This window comes from Tursiops truncatus, chromosome 20 (genome assembly GCF_011762595.2).
Source record: "Tursiops truncatus isolate mTurTru1 chromosome 20, mTurTru1.mat.Y, whole genome shotgun sequence".
In the NCBI taxonomy this organism is placed as follows: Eukaryota; Metazoa; Chordata; class Mammalia; order Artiodactyla; family Delphinidae; genus Tursiops; species Tursiops truncatus.
In genome coordinates, this window is record NC_047053.1 from 56,488,808 (window position 1) to 56,507,018 (window position 18,211).

The window sequence follows — 18,211 nt, forward strand, 5'->3', positions numbered from 1 at the left end:
ACGGGTTCAGAGGAGTTCAGCGTCTCGCCTGGAGCCGGCCTCCGTCTCCAAAGCCAGGGTCCACGTGAAAGCGCCGCGTCTCACACCCGCCAGGCGGCACCGCCAGCGACAGCTCAAATCCGTGTCCCAAGCGTGGTGTCCTCTGCTGGGCCTCGCCTGGTACCAGGAGAGACAGGCTCCTCCCCCAGAGTGGGACTTCCACCCCTTCTACCCGCTCAGGGAGATACAGAACCCAGCCTCCGTTGTGTGTGTCAGTGTGTGTGTCTGTGTGTCTGTGTGTGCTTGTGTGTCTGTGTGTGTGTGTCTCTGTGTATGTGTGTCTGTGTGTGTGTGTGTGCCTGTGTGTGTGTGTCTGTGTGTGTGTGTGTCTGTGTGTGTGTGACACGGTGCCGGCCTCTGTCCCACACCGTCTGGAGCTCCCTCCCTCCCGGAGCACCCAGTGACTGTGGGGCCCTGGCTCCGGCCGCCGGCCAGGGGCTGCTCTCACGCCCTCTGAACCTTGGCCCCGCAGGGCTGTGAAACACTAGATGCTGCCCCTCCGCGCTGCTCACGTGCCTGGAACCCTTCCAGCACCCGCCCCCATGTGTGCGTGCCCCAATGCATGCTGCTTGCCCTCTAAGCTTTTAAATAGATGTCATCTGTCTTCTGGACGTTTCTATCCCTTCTCGGACAGCCTCTACACCGTAGGACCCGCTCTCTGCCGGAGCTTTAATCCCTCGTCAGTCGTGCTGGGTTCGGGCCCCCGTGGGCAGCAGAACCATCCGGGCGCCCTGCCACCCCCAGGTCCCGGGATCCGGGGACCCCACGCCGCTGCCTTGGTCGCATCTCCATCCGAGTCTCTTATTGGTGCTTAAGGTGGGAAGTGGCCACTTGGGCTCAGTTCCGCCTCCAGGCTCACCTGCTTCTGTCCGTCTCAGGTCACCAGGAACACACCTTCCCGTCACTCTCCACGTCCCCCCAGCCCACCCCGTCCGTGAAGCGGTAACTCGTACAGCACGAGATGACTCTGCCTCTGCCTCCGTCCCACCTCTCTGGCCACCGCCCTGAACCGGGCCTCCCTTCCTTGGTCTCCCTCCTTGTAGCCTCTTCTGACCATCACACATCTTCTTGCTGGACTAATCGTTGGAACATGCCCCTCCGTCCTCAGACACCTTTATTCCCCTTTGCCCTCAGGAGTAAGGTCCCAGGTCCTCCAGCCTGGCGTTCGAGGCCTTCCTTCCTTCCTTCCTTCCCTCCCTCCCTTTTCCCAAACAACTAGAGGAATATTCCTTTGTCTTTGGCATTCACAACGTAATGGATACGGATACAACACACTTAAAGATTTAATCTGCATTATTGTTTTCTCAGTCACTATAGAGATATCAAATACGTGTTGAAGTATAGTGTTTTTTTGTTTTTTTGATTTTTGGCTGCATCGGGTCTTAGTTGCGGCACGCAGGATCTTTCGTTGCGGTGCGCAGGCTCCAGAACACAGGGGCTCTGTAATTTGTGGCACATGGGCTTCGTTGCCCCACGACATGTGGGATCTTAGTTCCCCGACCAGGGATCGAACCCGCGTCCGCTGCACTGGAAGGCAGATTCTTTACCACTGGACTACCGGGGAAGTCCCGAAGCAGAGTTGATTTACCATGCTGTGTTGATGTCTGCTGTACAGCACAGTGATTCAGTTAAACACACACACACACACACACACACACACACACACACACACACACACACACACACACACACACACACACACTTTCTCATACTCTTTTCCCTTCTGGTTTATCCCAGGATGTGGAATGCAGTTCCCTGTGCTCTACAGTCGGCCTTGCTGTTTCTCCATCCCGTATACAGAGTTTGCATCTGCTCACCCCCACGCCCACTCCCTCCCTCGCCCTCCCCCGCCCTTGGCAACCGCCAGTCTCTTCTCTGTGTCTGTGAGTCTGTTTCTGTGTTGTAGATGAGTTCATCTGTGTCGCAGTTTCGATTCCTACAGATTGTCAGACTAAGCGAAATAAGTCAGAAAGAGAACAAGTGCCGTACGATGTCGAGGCTTTTCTCGCCGCACCTTGCCTGAGCTGAGGCCTCCCTGCCTCTGCCCCCTGGGCCGGCCCAGCGTGGCCCTGACTCTCAGATGCTTGTCCAGAGCATCTGATGGGCCCCCCTCCTGCCCCCTCACCCCGCTCGGAGACAGACCTGCCTCGGGGCCTAGCCCGGCGACCAAGCCTCTCAGTCCCGCCAGCCCCGGAGACGCCCTCTTATGGGACAGCACTCGCCGGGCGCCAGCCCCTACGCTGTGCCGCCGCTTTAGTTCTCACGGGCAGGGGACCGTGATTGTCCCCGTGGTCCCCGGTGAGGACAGTGGGATATGAGGGGTGGAGGAACGCCCTCCGCCCCTCCCTCCTCTGTGGTCTTGGAGTCGCCCCGGCCTGGGCCCTGTCCCGGGCACCCTGTCTGGAGCGCCCACGCGTCCTCCCTTTCACACCTGTGCTGCGCCCCGCCTCGGATGCAGGACCTGGGTGTGGCTGGTACCCCTCGGTGACGCCCCACCCTTAGTGCAGCGCGCCAGGGCGAGCCGCGCAGGTGTGTCCCACGATGCTCAGGATGTTAGGGGGACGGCGGGAGCCTGGAAGCGCCCGTCGCCTCCAGACGAGAACCTCGAGACCCAGGGAGGTTTGTCCAGGCGGTGACGGGGGGAATAAACCCCAGGGCTTCGGAGCCGCGGGCCGTGTCCCTCACCAGGATGCATCCTCCGGACAAGCGGCCTCTCGGCCGGGGTGCCTGGGGCGCATGCGGCCACCCTGGTCCTCGCCGGGCTGCTCGGCGCAGAGGCGAGTGTCCACCCTGCCCACCCGCGTCTCACCACACAGCCGTCCCCCCTTGTCTGCCAGAGACCCCAGGATGCGGCGTGGGGACTGCAGGGGGCACACCAGGTCCTTTTGAATTCCCCCGACCTTTGTGCATTGCCAGCACCCACCCGGGTGGCTCGAGGGCTGTAACCAAACACCTGTCCAAGCATCTTGCCCGGAGGTTTGCTTCCCACGCAGTCTGGCTGGGAGGCCTTGACGCTGAGATCGGCCTGTTCTTTTCTTCGGTGAGCCCAGAACAGGCCTGGGCTTAGGTTACAGAGCCCAGGGACTGATTCCAACTCACTCTCTGCCCAGCCCCCTTCCAGGAACCTAGAAATCAGGCTGATAGATTCAGCTTGCTTAATGCAGGAGGGCCGTCACACTGGGAACCTCTTAACGGCCGTGCAATGGCTCTTCCGAAGGACACACGAGCCCTTGACGCCCTCTGGGTACGGCCAGAATGGCACGTCCCGAGCGTTCGGGTGGGTGGAACGTCATGCCCGGGCACAGTCCCTTCCCGCTGCGGTGAGCACGGCTCCCAGCGTCGGCCGGGGATGTTGGACGGCTGCCAGGCCTCCAACATCCTCACCCTCACCTGGCACCGTGGAGGCTGCAGAAGGGCTTGGCCTCACCCTCGCCTGTGCCTTTTGCTCCCCAGCCAGCCAGAGGAGCCCTCGACCTGGACCAGCTACATGGGAAAGATGCTCATGGCTGCGACCAACTACCTCCCCACCCAGGTGTCCGACATGATGAACCAGGACAGGGCCTTTGCCACCGGGCGCCTGGGCTTCTCTGGGCACAGGAACATCTGCACCCTCTCTACGTACGTGCAGCGCCCCCCCTCACCAGGCACAAACCATGACAGATTTGCTTCCCCAAAGCACAGGTTTACTTGCCCCAGACACACACGCACAGGTTTAAAAGAAAGGCAAGAGAAGGGAGCCAAGAAGGGCACGTAGGGTCAGGACCCTCGGCACCCCGTGGCTGGCCAGCCACTTTCCCGTCCGGCGGGACCCTTTCTCCGGGGGCTGAGAAGCTGAGCTGGAAGCTGGCATGGGAATTTTAACCTTCTCATTCCAGTGACACTGTCTTGAAGACAGTTCCCATTTTTACGGAATTATGTAAAAAGGCTCTAGTTCCAAAGTCTCGGTCCAGATACCTATGGGGTCGACAGGTGTTTTATCTAAGACATTAAAAAGTGTTTATTAAAGCCAAACATTTGAAAAATTTTGTAAAACTAGCCAGCAAAGATGGGGGCCAGTTTTGCACCTGCCTCCTTCCTTCCGCTGTTAAAGGCAGAGACACACATAAGGCAGGTAGGCGACGCTTTTGTTGGCAGGGGGGCCTCACAGAGCAGCAGGGCGTGTGCATATCCTTCTGTCTCACCCACACAATCATGGTCAAAGACAAGAAGTCATCCTCAAGGCAGATCACTAGGACACACGCAAGGAAGTCACCAGAAACCCAGACTCTGGGGTCAGCGGGCTGCGGGTTCATGGATGTCGGGACAAGGCGCTGGTGATGTCCCCGGGGTGGGGGGGGGCGTTTCGTCCCTGGAAGCGGATCTGCCGCCCACGTGCGTTGCCATCCCAGCACATGTCTTCTTGGCCCTTAGGATCCAGAAGCTACCGAGGCTCCTGGTGGCATCGTCCAGTGGACACCTTTACATCTACAGCTTGGACCCTCAGGACGGAGGAGACTGCGTCCTAATCAAGACCCACAGGTGGGGAGACCGGTGTTCAGAAAGCCGGCCTTTCAAGGGCCGCCTGTGTCGTGTGCCCCTCGGCCCCGACGGCGCCCAGCCTCAGCGCTCTTGCTTCCCTTCCTCCTTCAGGGGCGGGCCCAGGGGCAGAGCCAGGGGGGCCCTGCTTGGCGCTGGGCTCACGTAGGGCTCAATGACATGCAAAATGGGGTCTCCCTGCTGGGCCCTCCTCTTCCCGGGGTCCCTCAGACATAACAGGCGCTCCGAGCCGTGTACCGAACTGAATTGAGACGTTCTCCTGACCTCTGCGGCCAAGGGCAGGGCAACCTCCTGCTGCGGACAGGATGCCCCGAGCTGCCACTGCCCCGTCACCTGGGGCTCCCGGGTGCCCTTGCCTGCGCGTGCCAGGAGGAGCACAGGACCGATCTCGGTTTACTAAACGCCAGAGATGAGAACTCCCGTGATCGGCAGGTGAAGGTCACGCTGGCCCACGCTGACCTGGCAGGCCTTGAACCCCAGGGGCCCAGCACGGGCTTCCGGTGCTTTGCCTTTTGCAAGGGCCCTGGGCGTGAGGTGACCTTCTTGTCTCTTCCTTCCCCCCACGTCAGCTTGCTTGGCTCAGGAACTGCCGATGAGAATAAAGAAAACGACCTCAGAGCTTCCTTACCTCAGTCTTACGCAGCAACTGTGGCCAGACCAAGCCCTTCTGCAGCCTCCACGGTGCCAGGTGAGCGGGCACGGGGGACCTGTGTGACAGCGGCCCTCTTCTCCCGTCACCACTGCCTGTGGACAGAGCACTCCCCCGAACCACGCGTCTCCTCCAGACGCGGCCCTGGGCGTAGCCTTAAACGCGGGTCCCAGAGCAGGGCTGGCAGAGCCCCCAGCGGCCGCCTCCCTAACGAGTAGTGGGAACGCTTTGCCTCCTGGACGGTTTGTAATCAGGTGGAAAGCTGGAGGAGCTGGGGCGGGCGGGTGGAGGAGACCAGCCGCCCAGGGGCTTCGGGCCGTAAACGCTGAGGATTTGCACTCGTGGGGAGCACAGTCCGTCCCGTGGGTCCCCGGACGCTCGCTGTGCTGAGGCCCAGCCCAGGGGTCGCGGCCTAGGAACAGACCCCATGGCTTCTCTCACGTCTCACTGTTGGTTTCCAGGTTATTCTGAGGATGGCGGGGCGCTCCGAGGAGAGGTCATCCCCGAACACGAGTTTGCGACGGGACCAGTGTGTCTTGATGATGAGAATGAGTTCCCCCCTGTGAGCATTGGGCACCCTTAAGAGCATCCAATCCGTGTGCTTAGACAGAACCCTCACCTGTGCACGGGGCGGAGTCCTTTCCCTGTTGTCTCGTCTGTCACAACTAATCCTCCCCTAACACCCAGGAAGCCTCAGACCCCACAGACTAGCCCACCTGACAGTGTCAGGATAACCGCGCGCTTGCCCAGGGAGCCGTGGCGGCCTCCCCGCGTTCGGAGGCCCGGGCGCCTTGACTGCTTCCTTAGCACCCTCTGCTGCTCACAGGGAGAAACCGGTCCGTCTAAGCTCTTCTTTTCCTGAGGCTCCCGACATGCTCTGAGCAGAATGTTGCCGCCCTTGTGATGCTGAAGGTGATGCTCTGACAGGGCTGGGCCCTCGCCCTCCTCCGGCTCTGACAGGACTGACCCCTGTGCGTTAACAGCCACTCGGAGAGCGGAGCGGCGGTGGGAAGCCCCCCGGGCACCTCTAGCCGGGCACCTCCCCAGCATCCTGCTTCAGCCGTCCCGGCAGCGAGGGCCCAGGCTTAGCTGGGCGCTGGGCATGGCTCCTCTCAGCATCCTGGGGTGAAGAGAAGCTTGTCCCCCTGGTTCTGGTTCTTCGAGCTTCTGTTCAGAGCAACATAGAGACCCCTCTTATGAGCTTCAGTCAGAAAACCGCCCAGACGGTCCACTTGAAGTCGTTTCAAGATGGAAGCAGTGTTTAGGCCAAGGCTTGGAGAGTCAGCTGACTGTCCCTCCTGGAAGCAGAGAGAAGTAGCCATTGGGCATAGATCTTGGGCTGCATTGTTTTCTCTTGGTCATGATTTTGGGTCAGTTGGATTCCATTTGCCAAAGGGTGGAGTGCGGGTCTGGCGTCTCTCTTGCAGAGGTCCATAGGACAATCTAGTAAGTCCAGTAAAACAAAAACAAGAGCTGCCGTAGGGCCCTTCGTGCAGGACTGCAGGGCCGTGTTCCTGACTTCCCAGAAGGCTCTGTGGGTTGCAGCTTGAGATTGGCCTTTCTGGCTTTTAATAGACAGATTGTCAAATACAGTGCCAACCAGTCAAGTTTACATCTTAGGGGTGGAAAGCAGTCATTCTTAAAAATACTAATTACACGTTTAAAAACGTCTCCCAGTAGACCCCTCCCAAGGGACCAGTTGTTTTGCTCTTGGGTTCTCCTGCCCCTACTCGCTATAGCGGGAGCTTTTCTGTCCCCCACAAAAGTTGGTGGTCATTTATCTGAAGTTGTATCTTCCGGGAACCAGAGCAGGTCAGATGCAGTGGGTATACATGTGGAATCTAATGGAATCAGCAATTTTGGTAAAAGTCTGTGACTGCTATAAAAGATTAGATTATTAGATACTTAACTGTAATCAGGGTAGACCTCGAAACCTCTTACATTTACAGAATTTGGATATCGGCATTCAGAAGGTGATCCCTTGCTAAAGAAAACCTGTATCAAATAATACGTACACCATGCAGATCATTTGGAGTTAAAAAAAAAAAAAAAATTGGAGACGCTTAAGAACTATAGCACTAAAATGAAAGGCCTGTTTGCTTATTCGGTGCCAGGAAGCCTGGTACAAGCCATTCGTCCTGTCTCCCTCGTAAGGACCAAACGAGTGGAAGTTGGTTTAAACTGCGTCGATTTTTATTTATGTAGAAGGAAGGCTTCCTGCCAGTGAGAGTGCCGATCACTGAACGAGCTTCCCCAGAACGGTCGCTAGGCCCTAGCAATTTCGGAGCAGCCCCCGTGTGCGGAGCCGGTGGTAGGGGTCTCGGAGACCATCAGACCCCAGCCCTGCCCTCATGCCTGCAGGCAGAGCGATGGGGTAGCAGGTGGGCTTCTGCATCTCAGTGCACAAGGATCGGGGCCTGAGTGCCCCTGGGATGTTCTTGCAAGAGGGACCATATTAGTCACGTCCTCATTGGCAGTGATAGTCCACTGGAGATGCTAAACAGCTTCCTCTCTCTGTCTCTGTTCTGAACGGTCATGCCTGTTGCAAACATCTGTCCAGAATCCTCCTCTCTACCCACATGCCTTAACACCTTCCGGGATCCTGACGGATCTTGGGGTCTCAGCTTCTCCCGGACACGAGCCTAGGTTTGCTCGGATAATCTCCTGAGGGGCTCGCTGGGTCATCACTGCTGGTCTTCTTTTTTAAATATACTGACACTAACCTGGGTATGAGCCCTCTCATCTCCTTGGGATTGACTTTGCTCCAAGCACAATGAGGGAAAAGAGAATTGATCCTTTCTGGTCCCTTAGAAAGACGCTGTATTCAGGAAGAGAGTAGCTTTGGTTTCGGTAACAAGCCAGCTTGACAGGTTTGCATATATTCTGACATTCGTCTTACTCTTGGGACCAAGGGTGTTTACTGACCTTTTCATGGTGATCTAGCAGTCTGTGTTTACAAGTAAGATGAGCCTTAAAAAAAAAAAAAAAAAAAGCAACCCATATACACGTCAATACACACATATATTTTTACGAAAAGTGTTTTCTGAAACTGCCACCTCGTCTACACCTAAAGACGACGGGTGCCTCTTCCGTGACCACACGCGAGGGGCGGCCTGTGGACAGACAGGCGGGAAAGGTCTGCCGGGCCCAGCCTGCCCCCGCCGACCCCGCGTGGGCACAGGTCTGCTGACCGTGCAGCCGGCCCGTCAGCCCCTTCCCGGAAAGAGTAAGGCCGTTCTGTTTTGATTTCGGTAGATAATCTTGTGCCGCGGCGATCAGAAGGGCAAAACGAAGCAGTCATGGTGAACGGCAGGACCGCCCCTCTGTCAGGCGGTTTTGGAGACGACCAGGAAGGTGGATGCAAGGCATGCGGTTGTGTGAGCAGAATGGGGGGTCAGGAACCCGGGACGCGGTTTGCTGCCCAGCAGGCTCGTCTCAGCCCCGGTGGCCGGTGGGTGCGGGAGCTGCTGCGAACCCACATCCTGCCGTTGTTGAAAGTGCGTCCCAGCCAGAGCGTCCACGTGGACGAACCATCTTGGTCTATAACTCTAATTTGATATTACAGAGAGCATCCTTTCGAGAGCGTATGCTGCGTAAAAATGTACTTACCGGAGAATCTCTCTGAACTGTATTTCTTGTATATGCGACATAGAGAGAGGGGCTATTTTAGCCAGGCAAGAGGTTTGTGCAGTGATTGGAATAAATCATTTATGACCTTTCAGTCCCATTTAGGACACTGATAATAAAACCATGGCAATGCACTTTTGAGGCTTTAAAACTTTACTTCTTTGTGGTTTCTGAGAGCAGGAAGCACCCCTAAAATCTTTAAATACAGCCGCTTGACCTGCCGCACGGGGTGGTGGTCGGTGGGCAGGGCTGCGGGCTTCCGCCGCCCGGAAGCAGCTCTTACCTTGTCAGGTCTGCAGCCCCCTGGGGAGCTTCCCGGACACGGAGCGCCTCGGGCCCCCCAGCCCACCTGGTCAGAGTCCGCAAGGTCACACAGGCTCCCAGGTGATTTGTGCGCCTGTGAAAGACGGAGGTGCTGCTCTAGATGCCGGCCGGGAGGAGCCTCTGTTCAAATGACCGGCAAAACCGGGTGCATAAGAAAAGGCAACTAGAACATATCGAGCGAGCAGGCGTCACGCCGCGCGCCAGGCAGGCACCTGCATGCACCACCTGTCTCCTCCTCAAGATCAGCTTGCGAGTCAGGTTAAACAACTGCCCAGGTTCAAAGCTGGGGCTGGGACCTGGCCTGACTCCTGACTCCACAGCCCAGGTGCCTTTTCTTACAGCTCGGGCTCGGCATGCCCTCAAGCCGGCACGCGGAAGGGACAGCGGGGGATGCGGAGTGGTGGCTTCAGAACAGACTTCTGAGCCTTATTTTTAAAGCACACGTCACTGCGAAGTGGGCAAAACCGCAGTCGGGATGTGAACCCGCCCGTCTCGCTTCCCGGTGTTTCCGTCACGCGGCCTGGCAGCGGCAGGCGGTTTGGTGGGGATTACAGCAGGGGGTCACGGAAGGGTCCTGACTGTAATCGGCTCGGGAGGTGTTGTCGCCGGCAATGTCTTCAAGGACCTCCGAGAGAGCTGCTCTGACCTCGGGCAGCACCCGCTGGTACTCGGCACTGCCCCGGTCCAGAGGCGCGGCTTCTGCGACATCGTCATCCAGGTTAAAGATGAGGGGAGGCTCGTGGTGCCGCTCGGGGCCGACGCTGCCGTCGCAGGCTCTGGCCCCACCTGGAGCGGGTGACAACAGAGACCCCGTCAAGCCCAGCACCGGATTACGAGTGAGTGCAAACATACCAGGACTCCAACGTTCCGGTGACCGCTCCCCTGCCACTAAGACACTGACTCAAGTATCTTTCCCCTCTACCCTCTGGGAGTACATGTGATGTGTCTTTTGAAAATTGATGTCTTGAGTCCACAGGACACTCAGTTTGGCAAATCAGGCAGGGAGGCCAGGGAAGTCGTTTCACTTCGGGCTGCAGTTCAGTTTCTTGTCTGAGTCAGAATCTGCCCGAGGACGGGTGACGGAAATGTTCGGAGCGACGGCAGCCTCCTTGGCGTTAATGATTCAGATGACTTTTTCTTTTTGCCCCCTTTTCCGTTCAAAAAGTAGTTAGGGCTTCTGACAGGAATGAACACAATATAATTATATCAACAAAAGGAATTCAGGCAGAGGACAGCCCTGGCACACACAGGCAATCCTGAACACTTCCTTTGCCTCTGGTGTCCTTAGCGGGGAAACATGAACAAGGTAGACATTTACCAGCCACTCGGGGAAGCAGAGCCCTGAGGTGTGAGAGAATTTTTTCCACCGGCTCCTCCTACAGGATGGAACACTCGACAGCATCCTTATGAAAAGCACAGCTGTGTGATGAGGCCGGTCCAGCTGACAACTTTCTATCCCACCCTCCGCTACAAGCTGAGGGCCTGAAGCCCAAGTGCAACTCAGTAAAAGCGAATCTCCACGAAGGAGCCACAGTCACACCACGGGAGGACGCAGCTTTCGTTCTGGGCCGATCTGAACAGAAACGTAAAGTGTGAACCACTGAGAGGGAAGGACGGGTAGATCGCGCAGCCTTCAGGAAGCCCCCATTGATGCTGCTCCTCCTGGGGTGGATTTCAGTTTGTCCAACGAAGAGGAAGGGCCATTGCCTAGTGTTTGGAGTTGAAGTTGGCTCTTCTTTGCCAATAAACAGAGGTGACGCGAGCTTTGGCAATCAGTCAGGCGAAGGTGGGGACTGACTCCTCTTATAAAAATTAAAGGCTTCCGCTTAAGGGAATAATGGAGTAGCTCACATAAAACTCATCCTCCCATAGATGACAATTTTAAGTTCTAGGCAACATACAGAAAAAAACCAACCAATTGAAGGCACCAGAAAATCGTCCATGCAGGCAGAAAGGAACTTGATTTTTGAAAGCAGGAGGCCGCACGGGGTGGGGTCTGTGTTTAAGTGTTTTCCCCTGGGGACACCCCCTACCCACCCAGTCAGAGCAGCGTGGAGCAGCTACAGCCCCAGGAGGGGGCTGTGGTCTCTTTGGCTTGAGGTGTCAGGGAACAGAGTTCAGAGCTGCCACCACAGATGCAAATTGGTGGGCCAAGTCCTGGGAAGGAGAGCGCTGGAGAGGGGAAGGCTGCAAATCTGCAAATAAACTCCCTTCAGAACCCTGGCTGACCCCTGAACTGGGCATGCACAGATTCTAGCAACAGCTACAAGTCTGAAGAGCTCAGCACGCATTTCCGTGCTACCCAGTGCAGGGAAGGCAGAATTTGGAGTGTGAATTCTGTTAAGTTAGCAAGGCTTGATCAACACTTCATATTTTCCACTGAAGTCCCAAAAGGTTCATGCTAGGGGTAAAGGCTGTATCCCGGAATGAAGGCGTTTACCCAAGATTAAGGATAAAATCCAACAGAGCCCAGTTCTGACAAAGCATAAAATCAAGCCTCCTCAAGTCTGAGGGGATGAGGCAGCAATTAACTGCCCGTGAGAACCAGAGTCAACACCCCTCAGACTGGAAGTCAGAATCTCTACAGTGCATCACACACAATGTCCAGTTCTTAAAAACTACTCAATAGGAAACTTCTAGTCTCTGGCCCAGCATTTGGAGCTCTGGAAGTCAGCCCTCCATCCTAACAAGTAAAAAGCTGAACAAACTACAAAGTCAATGACTTCTGAGATCCATCAGAGAAGTGAGGTCACAGGGCAAACCTCTGCCCCCCGAACTGGAGACAGACAGGTGAGAATACAGAGAAGCACAACATACCAGAGCAGAAACCCACAAGCGGACACCTCTGGGAACCAGTGCCCTGGTAGGAAATCCCGAACTGTGATGAACAAATGGTGGGAGGCTCAGTGTAGATGAGCTTAAGAGTTAAAAACCCCATGGGGGTGGGAGTCCTCTTTTAGATGAAAATCCTAAGAAAAAAGAAAAAATAAACGCCAGTGATCAAAAGCACTGTGACAGAAATAAGAATAAGAATGCCTTTGATGGGCTCGTTCGTAGATTCCACGGCTGAGGACAGAATCTCTGAGCTTGAGGATATCTCAAAAGAAGCTTCCAAAGTTGAAGAGCAAAGAGGGAAAAAAATCTGCAAAACGCAGAGCAGAATATCCAAGAACTGTGAGGAAACTACAAAAAGTGTAACGGGAACACTAGAAAGAGAAGAATGCGTGAAAGGAATAGAAGAAATCTATGCAACTATAATGCCTGACATTTCCTCCAAATTCATGTCAGACACCAAACCGCAGATCAAGGAAGCTCAGAGACCCCGAGAAAGACCCTGTCGAGAGAACAAGAAGTCAAGCCACGACTCGAAGAAAATATTCTCACAAGGCACATCTGATAAAGGGCTGTTATCCGAAATGCACAAAGAACTCTTAAATCTCAACAATCAGGATGATGGGAATGAGAACCTGAACAGACACCTCAGCAAAGAAGATACACAGTTAGCAGACAAGCATACGAAAGGGTGCTCAATGCTGTACGTCATCAGTAGTTGCAAATCAAATAACAAGACCCCACGACACACCTAGTAGAGTGGCCAAAATGAAAAACAGTGGCGACACTGAATGCCGATGAGGGTGTGCAGCAGGGACTGTCATCACTGCCGGCGGGGACGCTAAACAGTGCAGCTACTCTGGAAGACACCTTGGTGTTTTCTTACAAAATTAAATACACTCTAACCGTACGATCTAGCAGTCACACTTCTTGTTATTTATTCAAATGAGTGTATGTCCACAAAAAGACCTCCATGTGGATGTTTATAGCATGATCGTCAAAACGTTTACTCCTAATTGTGAAGACTTGGAAGCAAGCAAGATTTTCTTCAGTGGGTGAATGGATAAATTAACTGTGGTACGTCCAGGCAATAGAATATTATTCAGCTTTGAAAACAAATAAGCCCAAGCCATGAACAGACGTGGCGAAGAGCCTTAAAGTGGTATTTTAGTCACAGCCTAGGCTGCCATAGCAAAGTACCATAGACCGGGTGGCTTAAATCATAGAAATTTATCTGCTCACAGCTCTGGAGGCTAGAAGTCCAAGATCAAGGTTCTTGAAAATGTGGTTTCTGGTGAGGGTTCTCTTCCTTGGCTTGCAGACAATAGAGATACAAAAAACGCTCGATACATACTAGCAAACTGATTTCAGCAGCTTATAAAAAGGATTATACGCCATGTCCAAGTGGGATTTATCCCATGGATGCAAGGTTGGTTCAACCTATGAAACTCAGCCAGTGTAAAGCAATGTATATTCACAGAACAAAAGACAAAAAAATGATCATCTCAGTAGATGCAGAAAAAGCATTTGACAAAACCCCACACCTGTCATGACATAAACACTCAGGAAACGAGGAATAAAAAGGAACTTCCTCAACCTGATAAAAATTATCTGTGAGAAACCCAGAGCTAACATCACACTTAGTGAGGAAAGACTGAAAGCTTTCCCCCGAAGATTAAGAACAAGACATGAATGTCCACTGTCACCACTTCCATTCAACATTGTACTGGAGGTTCCAGCCACAGAAATTAGGCAAGAACCAGAAACAGGAGGCATCCAGACTGGGGAGGAAAAAGTAAAACTACCTCTATTTGTTGATGAAATGATCTTATGTAGAGAAAAGCAAATAGTCAAAACTCGCCAGTTAAAAAGCAGAGCCTTATCAAACTGGATGAAAAAGCAAGATTCCTTTCTTTCCTGCCTACAGAGACGCATTTTAAATAGAAAAGCAGTTGAGTTGAAAGGAACAAAATAGATATATCACACAAACAGTAAGCACAGGAAACTGGAGTGGCTATGTTACATTAGACAAAACATACTTCACGACATGGAGTACCAAGATGACGAGGGATATTTTTCACAAGGATCGAGAGTCCGTTTCTAAGGAAGACAAAACTAAAGGGAAATATAGGCAATCTACATCCTAAACGGAGATTTTTAAAACGCTTCTCTCAACAATTGATAGAACAACTAGACAAAAAGCCGGAGGGATATAGGTGATCTAGACAACTATCAACACCTCCACCTGATTGAAATTTACGGAACATTATACACAAGAACTGCAGAATACACATTTGCTTCACTTCCACATGGTGTGTTCGCCAAGACAGATCATCTGCAAGGCCATAAAATAAGTCTCAATAAGTTTCAAAAGACTGAAAACTTCCAGAGTATGTTTTCTGATCACAATAAAATTAAATTAGAAATGACCAAGACAAGAGCTAAAAAAGGCCCCAAAATTTGGAAATTAAGCAACAGCTTTCTAAATGACCTATACAAGGTACTAGAAAATATTTCCAACTAGATAATGAAAGTAAAACATAGAATTTGGGAGATACAGATAAAGCAATGCTTAAAGGGAAAACTGTAGCTATAAACGCTTATATTTGAACACGAGAAAGGTTTAAAATTAATTATATAAATGTCCTCTTTAGTAAACTAGAATAAGGAGAGTAAAGTAAGTAAAGAAGGAATGGAAATAAAAGCAGGAATCATGACATAGAAAACGCTAAAGGAAATTAACAGAGCTAAAAGTTGCTTCATTAAAGATTAATTAAAAGGATAATGAGGAAATATTATGAACAAATTTAGGCCAGTAAACTTGACAACTCAGATGAAACGGACAAATTATTTTAACAACTTACCAAAGCTGATACAAGAAGAAATTAAAAATCTGAATAGCCCTATACCTGTTAAAGAAACTAAATTGATAACCAAGAACTTTTCCATCAGGAAACCTCCAGGTCCAAAGAGTTTCACAGATGAATTCAATCAGACGTGAAAGAAAGAATACCAATCTCCCATAGCCCCTTCCAGAAAACAGAGAAAGGAACACTTCCCAACTCATTTCCCAACGTTAGCAAAACCCTGATACCTAACGCCGACACAGACATTGCAGGAAAGGAAAATTATAGACAAAATCTTGGCAGATCAAATCCATCAATATATAAAAAGAAGAATACATCACAACTGAGTTTATCCAGGAATGTAAAGTTGACCTAACATGTGAAAACCAATCGATGTAATTCACAGCATTAAGAGGGTCCTTATGCAAGTATATACATTTATAGGAACTCATCAAATCGTGCCGTTTAGGTCTGTGGCTTTCGCTGTGTGTAAAGTTTCCCTCAATTACTCTTGAAAAAGGAAAAAGCAATAAGATCGCTTCATTCTAGGCCACACAGCGAAACAGACTCGCTGCCTCTTAAGCTCCTCCTAGGACACGACCTCAGAAATCACAGCCTCATCATAGAGGGACACACACCTCGTTCTCTAATCTAATGCAGTAGATGTCAGTTCACCTCACTTATCCCAAAGCAGTTTTGTGTAATTAGCACGCAGATCTTCAGCGACGGGGGTGGGGAAAAGGAGGAATCAGAGCACATCCGGGCTTCATCATGTTTCATCCTATTTCATCCCATCTGTTGAGATTTCCATTCTTCCCTTGCTAACTTTCCTGGGAGTTTGGTGATGCCTCAGAAGAACAGACCTCCCCTGGGTATCATAATTCCTGTCTGGCTGTGATCCCTTCAAACAGTCCTATCACTTCATAGTAGCTTTTATGATCCCAGCGTCACGATGACAAGGGCTTTCTGGCTGGGTTATGACTTCTGAAATTAACTCAGCCTGGAGAAACCATACCTCTGAGATAGGGTAATGTAAGGGCTGGCATCTGGACACTTTCCATCTGAAAGAATAACAAACATCTCACTGGTTTGCATTTTAGGTCTTGGAAAGTCGAAGATTCTTGTGGCGTTTTTAATATCTTTCAAGTGATGAACTCAAAGAACTTGTTTTGTTTTTATGCCACATTTTCTTTGGGGTCACTTATTCACCCTCAGGGCAAATAAATTTTTGTTCTTTATTATATAATTCTTTGGAAAGCTCTAACTTTAAATAACTGAATCAGGACTTCCCTGGTGGCGCAGTGGTTAAGAATCCGCCTGCCAACGCAGGGGACACAGGTTCGAGCCCTGGTCCGGGAAGATCCCACATGCCACGGAGCAACCAAGCCCGTGTGCCGCAACTACTGAGCCTGAGCTCTAGAGACCGAGAGCCACAACTACTGAAGCCCATGCGCTTAGAGCCCGTGCTCCGCAACAAGAGAAGCCACCCCTATGAGAAGCCCGCGCACCGCAACGAAGAGTAACGCCTGCTTGCTGCAACTAGAGAAAGCCCGCGCGTAGCAATGAAGACCCAACGCAGCCAAAAATAAGTAAATAAAATAAATAAATAAACTCATTTTTTAAAAAAGAAATTGAGTTAAAAAAAAATAAGTGAATCAAATTGGAACCCACACCAGATCCCAGATTTGGGTTAGGGTTTTTTTTGGGGGGGGGGTGCGTGGGGGGGGAGCTTGTTTTTCATTCATTAAAAAAAAGTGTTAGGGTTCCTACCAGATGCAAGATTCTGTGCCGAGCATGTCAAGACAACAACGATTAAAGAGCTTACAGAGGCTGAGTTTAGAGAGCTTAAAGCTACTAGAAGAAAGAAAAGATGCACTTAAATAACTGGCGTATACGGCAGAATGTGGTAAGTACCGGAGTTCTCCATGTCCTACCCAGCTGGGAGGATGAGAAGCAGTTCTCAATCCAGGTGGCCTTAAAAGCCGAGAGGGAGTTTAACCTGGAGGCCAAGGAGAAGGACCGTCGCTCTTGGAGAACTAAGACTAGGAAAGTACAGGGACCCAGGGTGGAGGGAGTCCGAATTCACTTGGAAGCAAAAAGCCACGGCAAGACTTTGAGAACCATGCTATCACCCTTCTAAAATATACGTTTAAGATGGTCACAGGGTGAGCCAAGTAGGAGAGAGGCTTGGCTTTGCTAAATAGACCTCTAACATCTATTTTCTGAAACAGTCTCTTGCTTCAAAACATCTCTAAGCTCCCACTGAATGTTCAGCCAGACTGGCATTGAAAGCATAACCGTGGGATGAAATGTTTTTCACGTGAAAAAGTGGACAGTGTGGATGTGCTGGACCAGCTCTGAGCTGGCTGGAGATCTAGGCGAACGGCAGAAAGGCCTTATTAGCGTACCTGTAGGTGCAGAGGGCCTGGGCAGGGCCCTTGCGTGTTGAGCCCTCCTCCTGGGCCCGGGTTTGGGGCGGCACCATCGGAGATGCTGAGAGCACCCTGAAAGGGGGCAGCCCACATCATCCTGGAGGCTTGAGCGAGAGTCCGGGTGGGACAGGGCCCCTCAGTAACTCACCAGTGACGAAGAAGGCCTTGTACCGCTCCACGCGGACAGTCTGAAGGGCTCCATCCTCTCCGGCCGCCCCACTGTTGGGGTGAAACAGCACCTGGGAAAGGGGGGCAGGGTTTACAGACAAGAAAACCATGCTAGAGGCTCCCTGGAAAGCATTACTTTCTTTTTGCTTTTCTTTTGGCTGTGCTGTGCGCGGCATGCGGGATCTTAGTTCCATTGGAAGCGCAGAGTCTTAACCACTGGACCGCCAGGGAAGTCTCAGCATTACTTTCTTTGTCGTGGTCCCTGTTCCCCATCACCCGCCAAACCCACCCCCTGACACCCAGCCCAGCCCCAAACACAGACGCAGGCCTGTGGTCCACACCATCCAACTCCCGGGAGCCTGTGTGAAAGAGCTCTTTTGCTAGTCAATTAATCGGAGTGGGTTACAGCTCTGCTTGGATTCCTAGGCCCAGTACTAGCCATGTCATCTGCAGAGTCCAGTGCAAGATGAGAATGAGAGAAACCTTGTCCAAAAATTAAGAATTTCAACTGTATAGCACAAGGAATTATAATAAATATCCTGTAACAAACCATAATGGAAAAGAATATGAAAAAGAATGTATATATGTGTATAACCGAATCACTTTGCTGTGCAGCAGAAATTAACCCAACATTGTACATCAACTATACTTCAGCAAAATAAATTTCCTTTTTTAAAAAAAATTTTCTTCATTTCTTCATTTATTTTTGGCTGCGTTGGGTCTTCGTTGCTGCACGCAGGCTTTCTCTAGTTGCGGTG

At 51.9% G+C, this 18,211-nt stretch overlaps 2 protein-coding genes across 14 annotated transcripts in view; one reads left to right on the plus strand and one right to left on the minus strand.

Moving 5' to 3' along the window:
• The window catches only part of WIPI1 (WD repeat domain, phosphoinositide interacting 1), a 36,958-nt gene extending 20,859 nt beyond the window's left edge, over positions 1 to 16,099 (plus strand). Inside the window, exons 9-14 of one of the 5 annotated variants that reach the window (XM_019938679.3) lie at positions 3,493 to 3,657; positions 4,450 to 4,557; positions 5,145 to 5,263; positions 5,686 to 5,786; positions 7,430 to 7,605; positions 8,480 to 8,985. In XM_019938679.3, the coding sequence (XP_019794238.1) occupies positions 3,493 to 3,657; positions 4,450 to 4,557; positions 5,145 to 5,263; positions 5,686 to 5,786; positions 7,430 to 7,605; positions 8,480 to 8,483 (673 nt within the window). In that variant the 3' untranslated portion in view covers positions 8,484 to 8,985. Of the gene's footprint in view, positions 1 to 3,492; positions 3,658 to 4,449; positions 4,558 to 5,144; positions 5,264 to 5,685; positions 5,787 to 7,429; positions 8,986 to 15,953 lie in introns of those variants that run through there. The other 4 variants (XM_033846646.2, XM_019938677.3, XM_019938680.3 and 1 more) reach the window with 4 other exon arrangements.
• The window catches only part of ARSG (arylsulfatase G), a 131,793-nt gene continuing 123,041 nt past the window's right edge, over positions 9,460 to 18,211 (minus strand). For all 9 annotated transcript variants that reach the window (XM_073798348.1, XM_073798349.1, XM_073798350.1 and 6 more), the window contains 2 exons: positions 17,434 to 17,524; positions 9,460 to 9,961 (listed from right to left, as the gene is read on the minus strand). In XM_073798348.1, the coding sequence (XP_073654449.1) occupies positions 9,687 to 9,961; positions 17,434 to 17,524 (366 nt within the window). In that variant the 3' untranslated portion in view covers positions 9,460 to 9,686. The remainder of the gene's footprint in view (positions 9,962 to 17,433; positions 17,525 to 18,211) is intronic.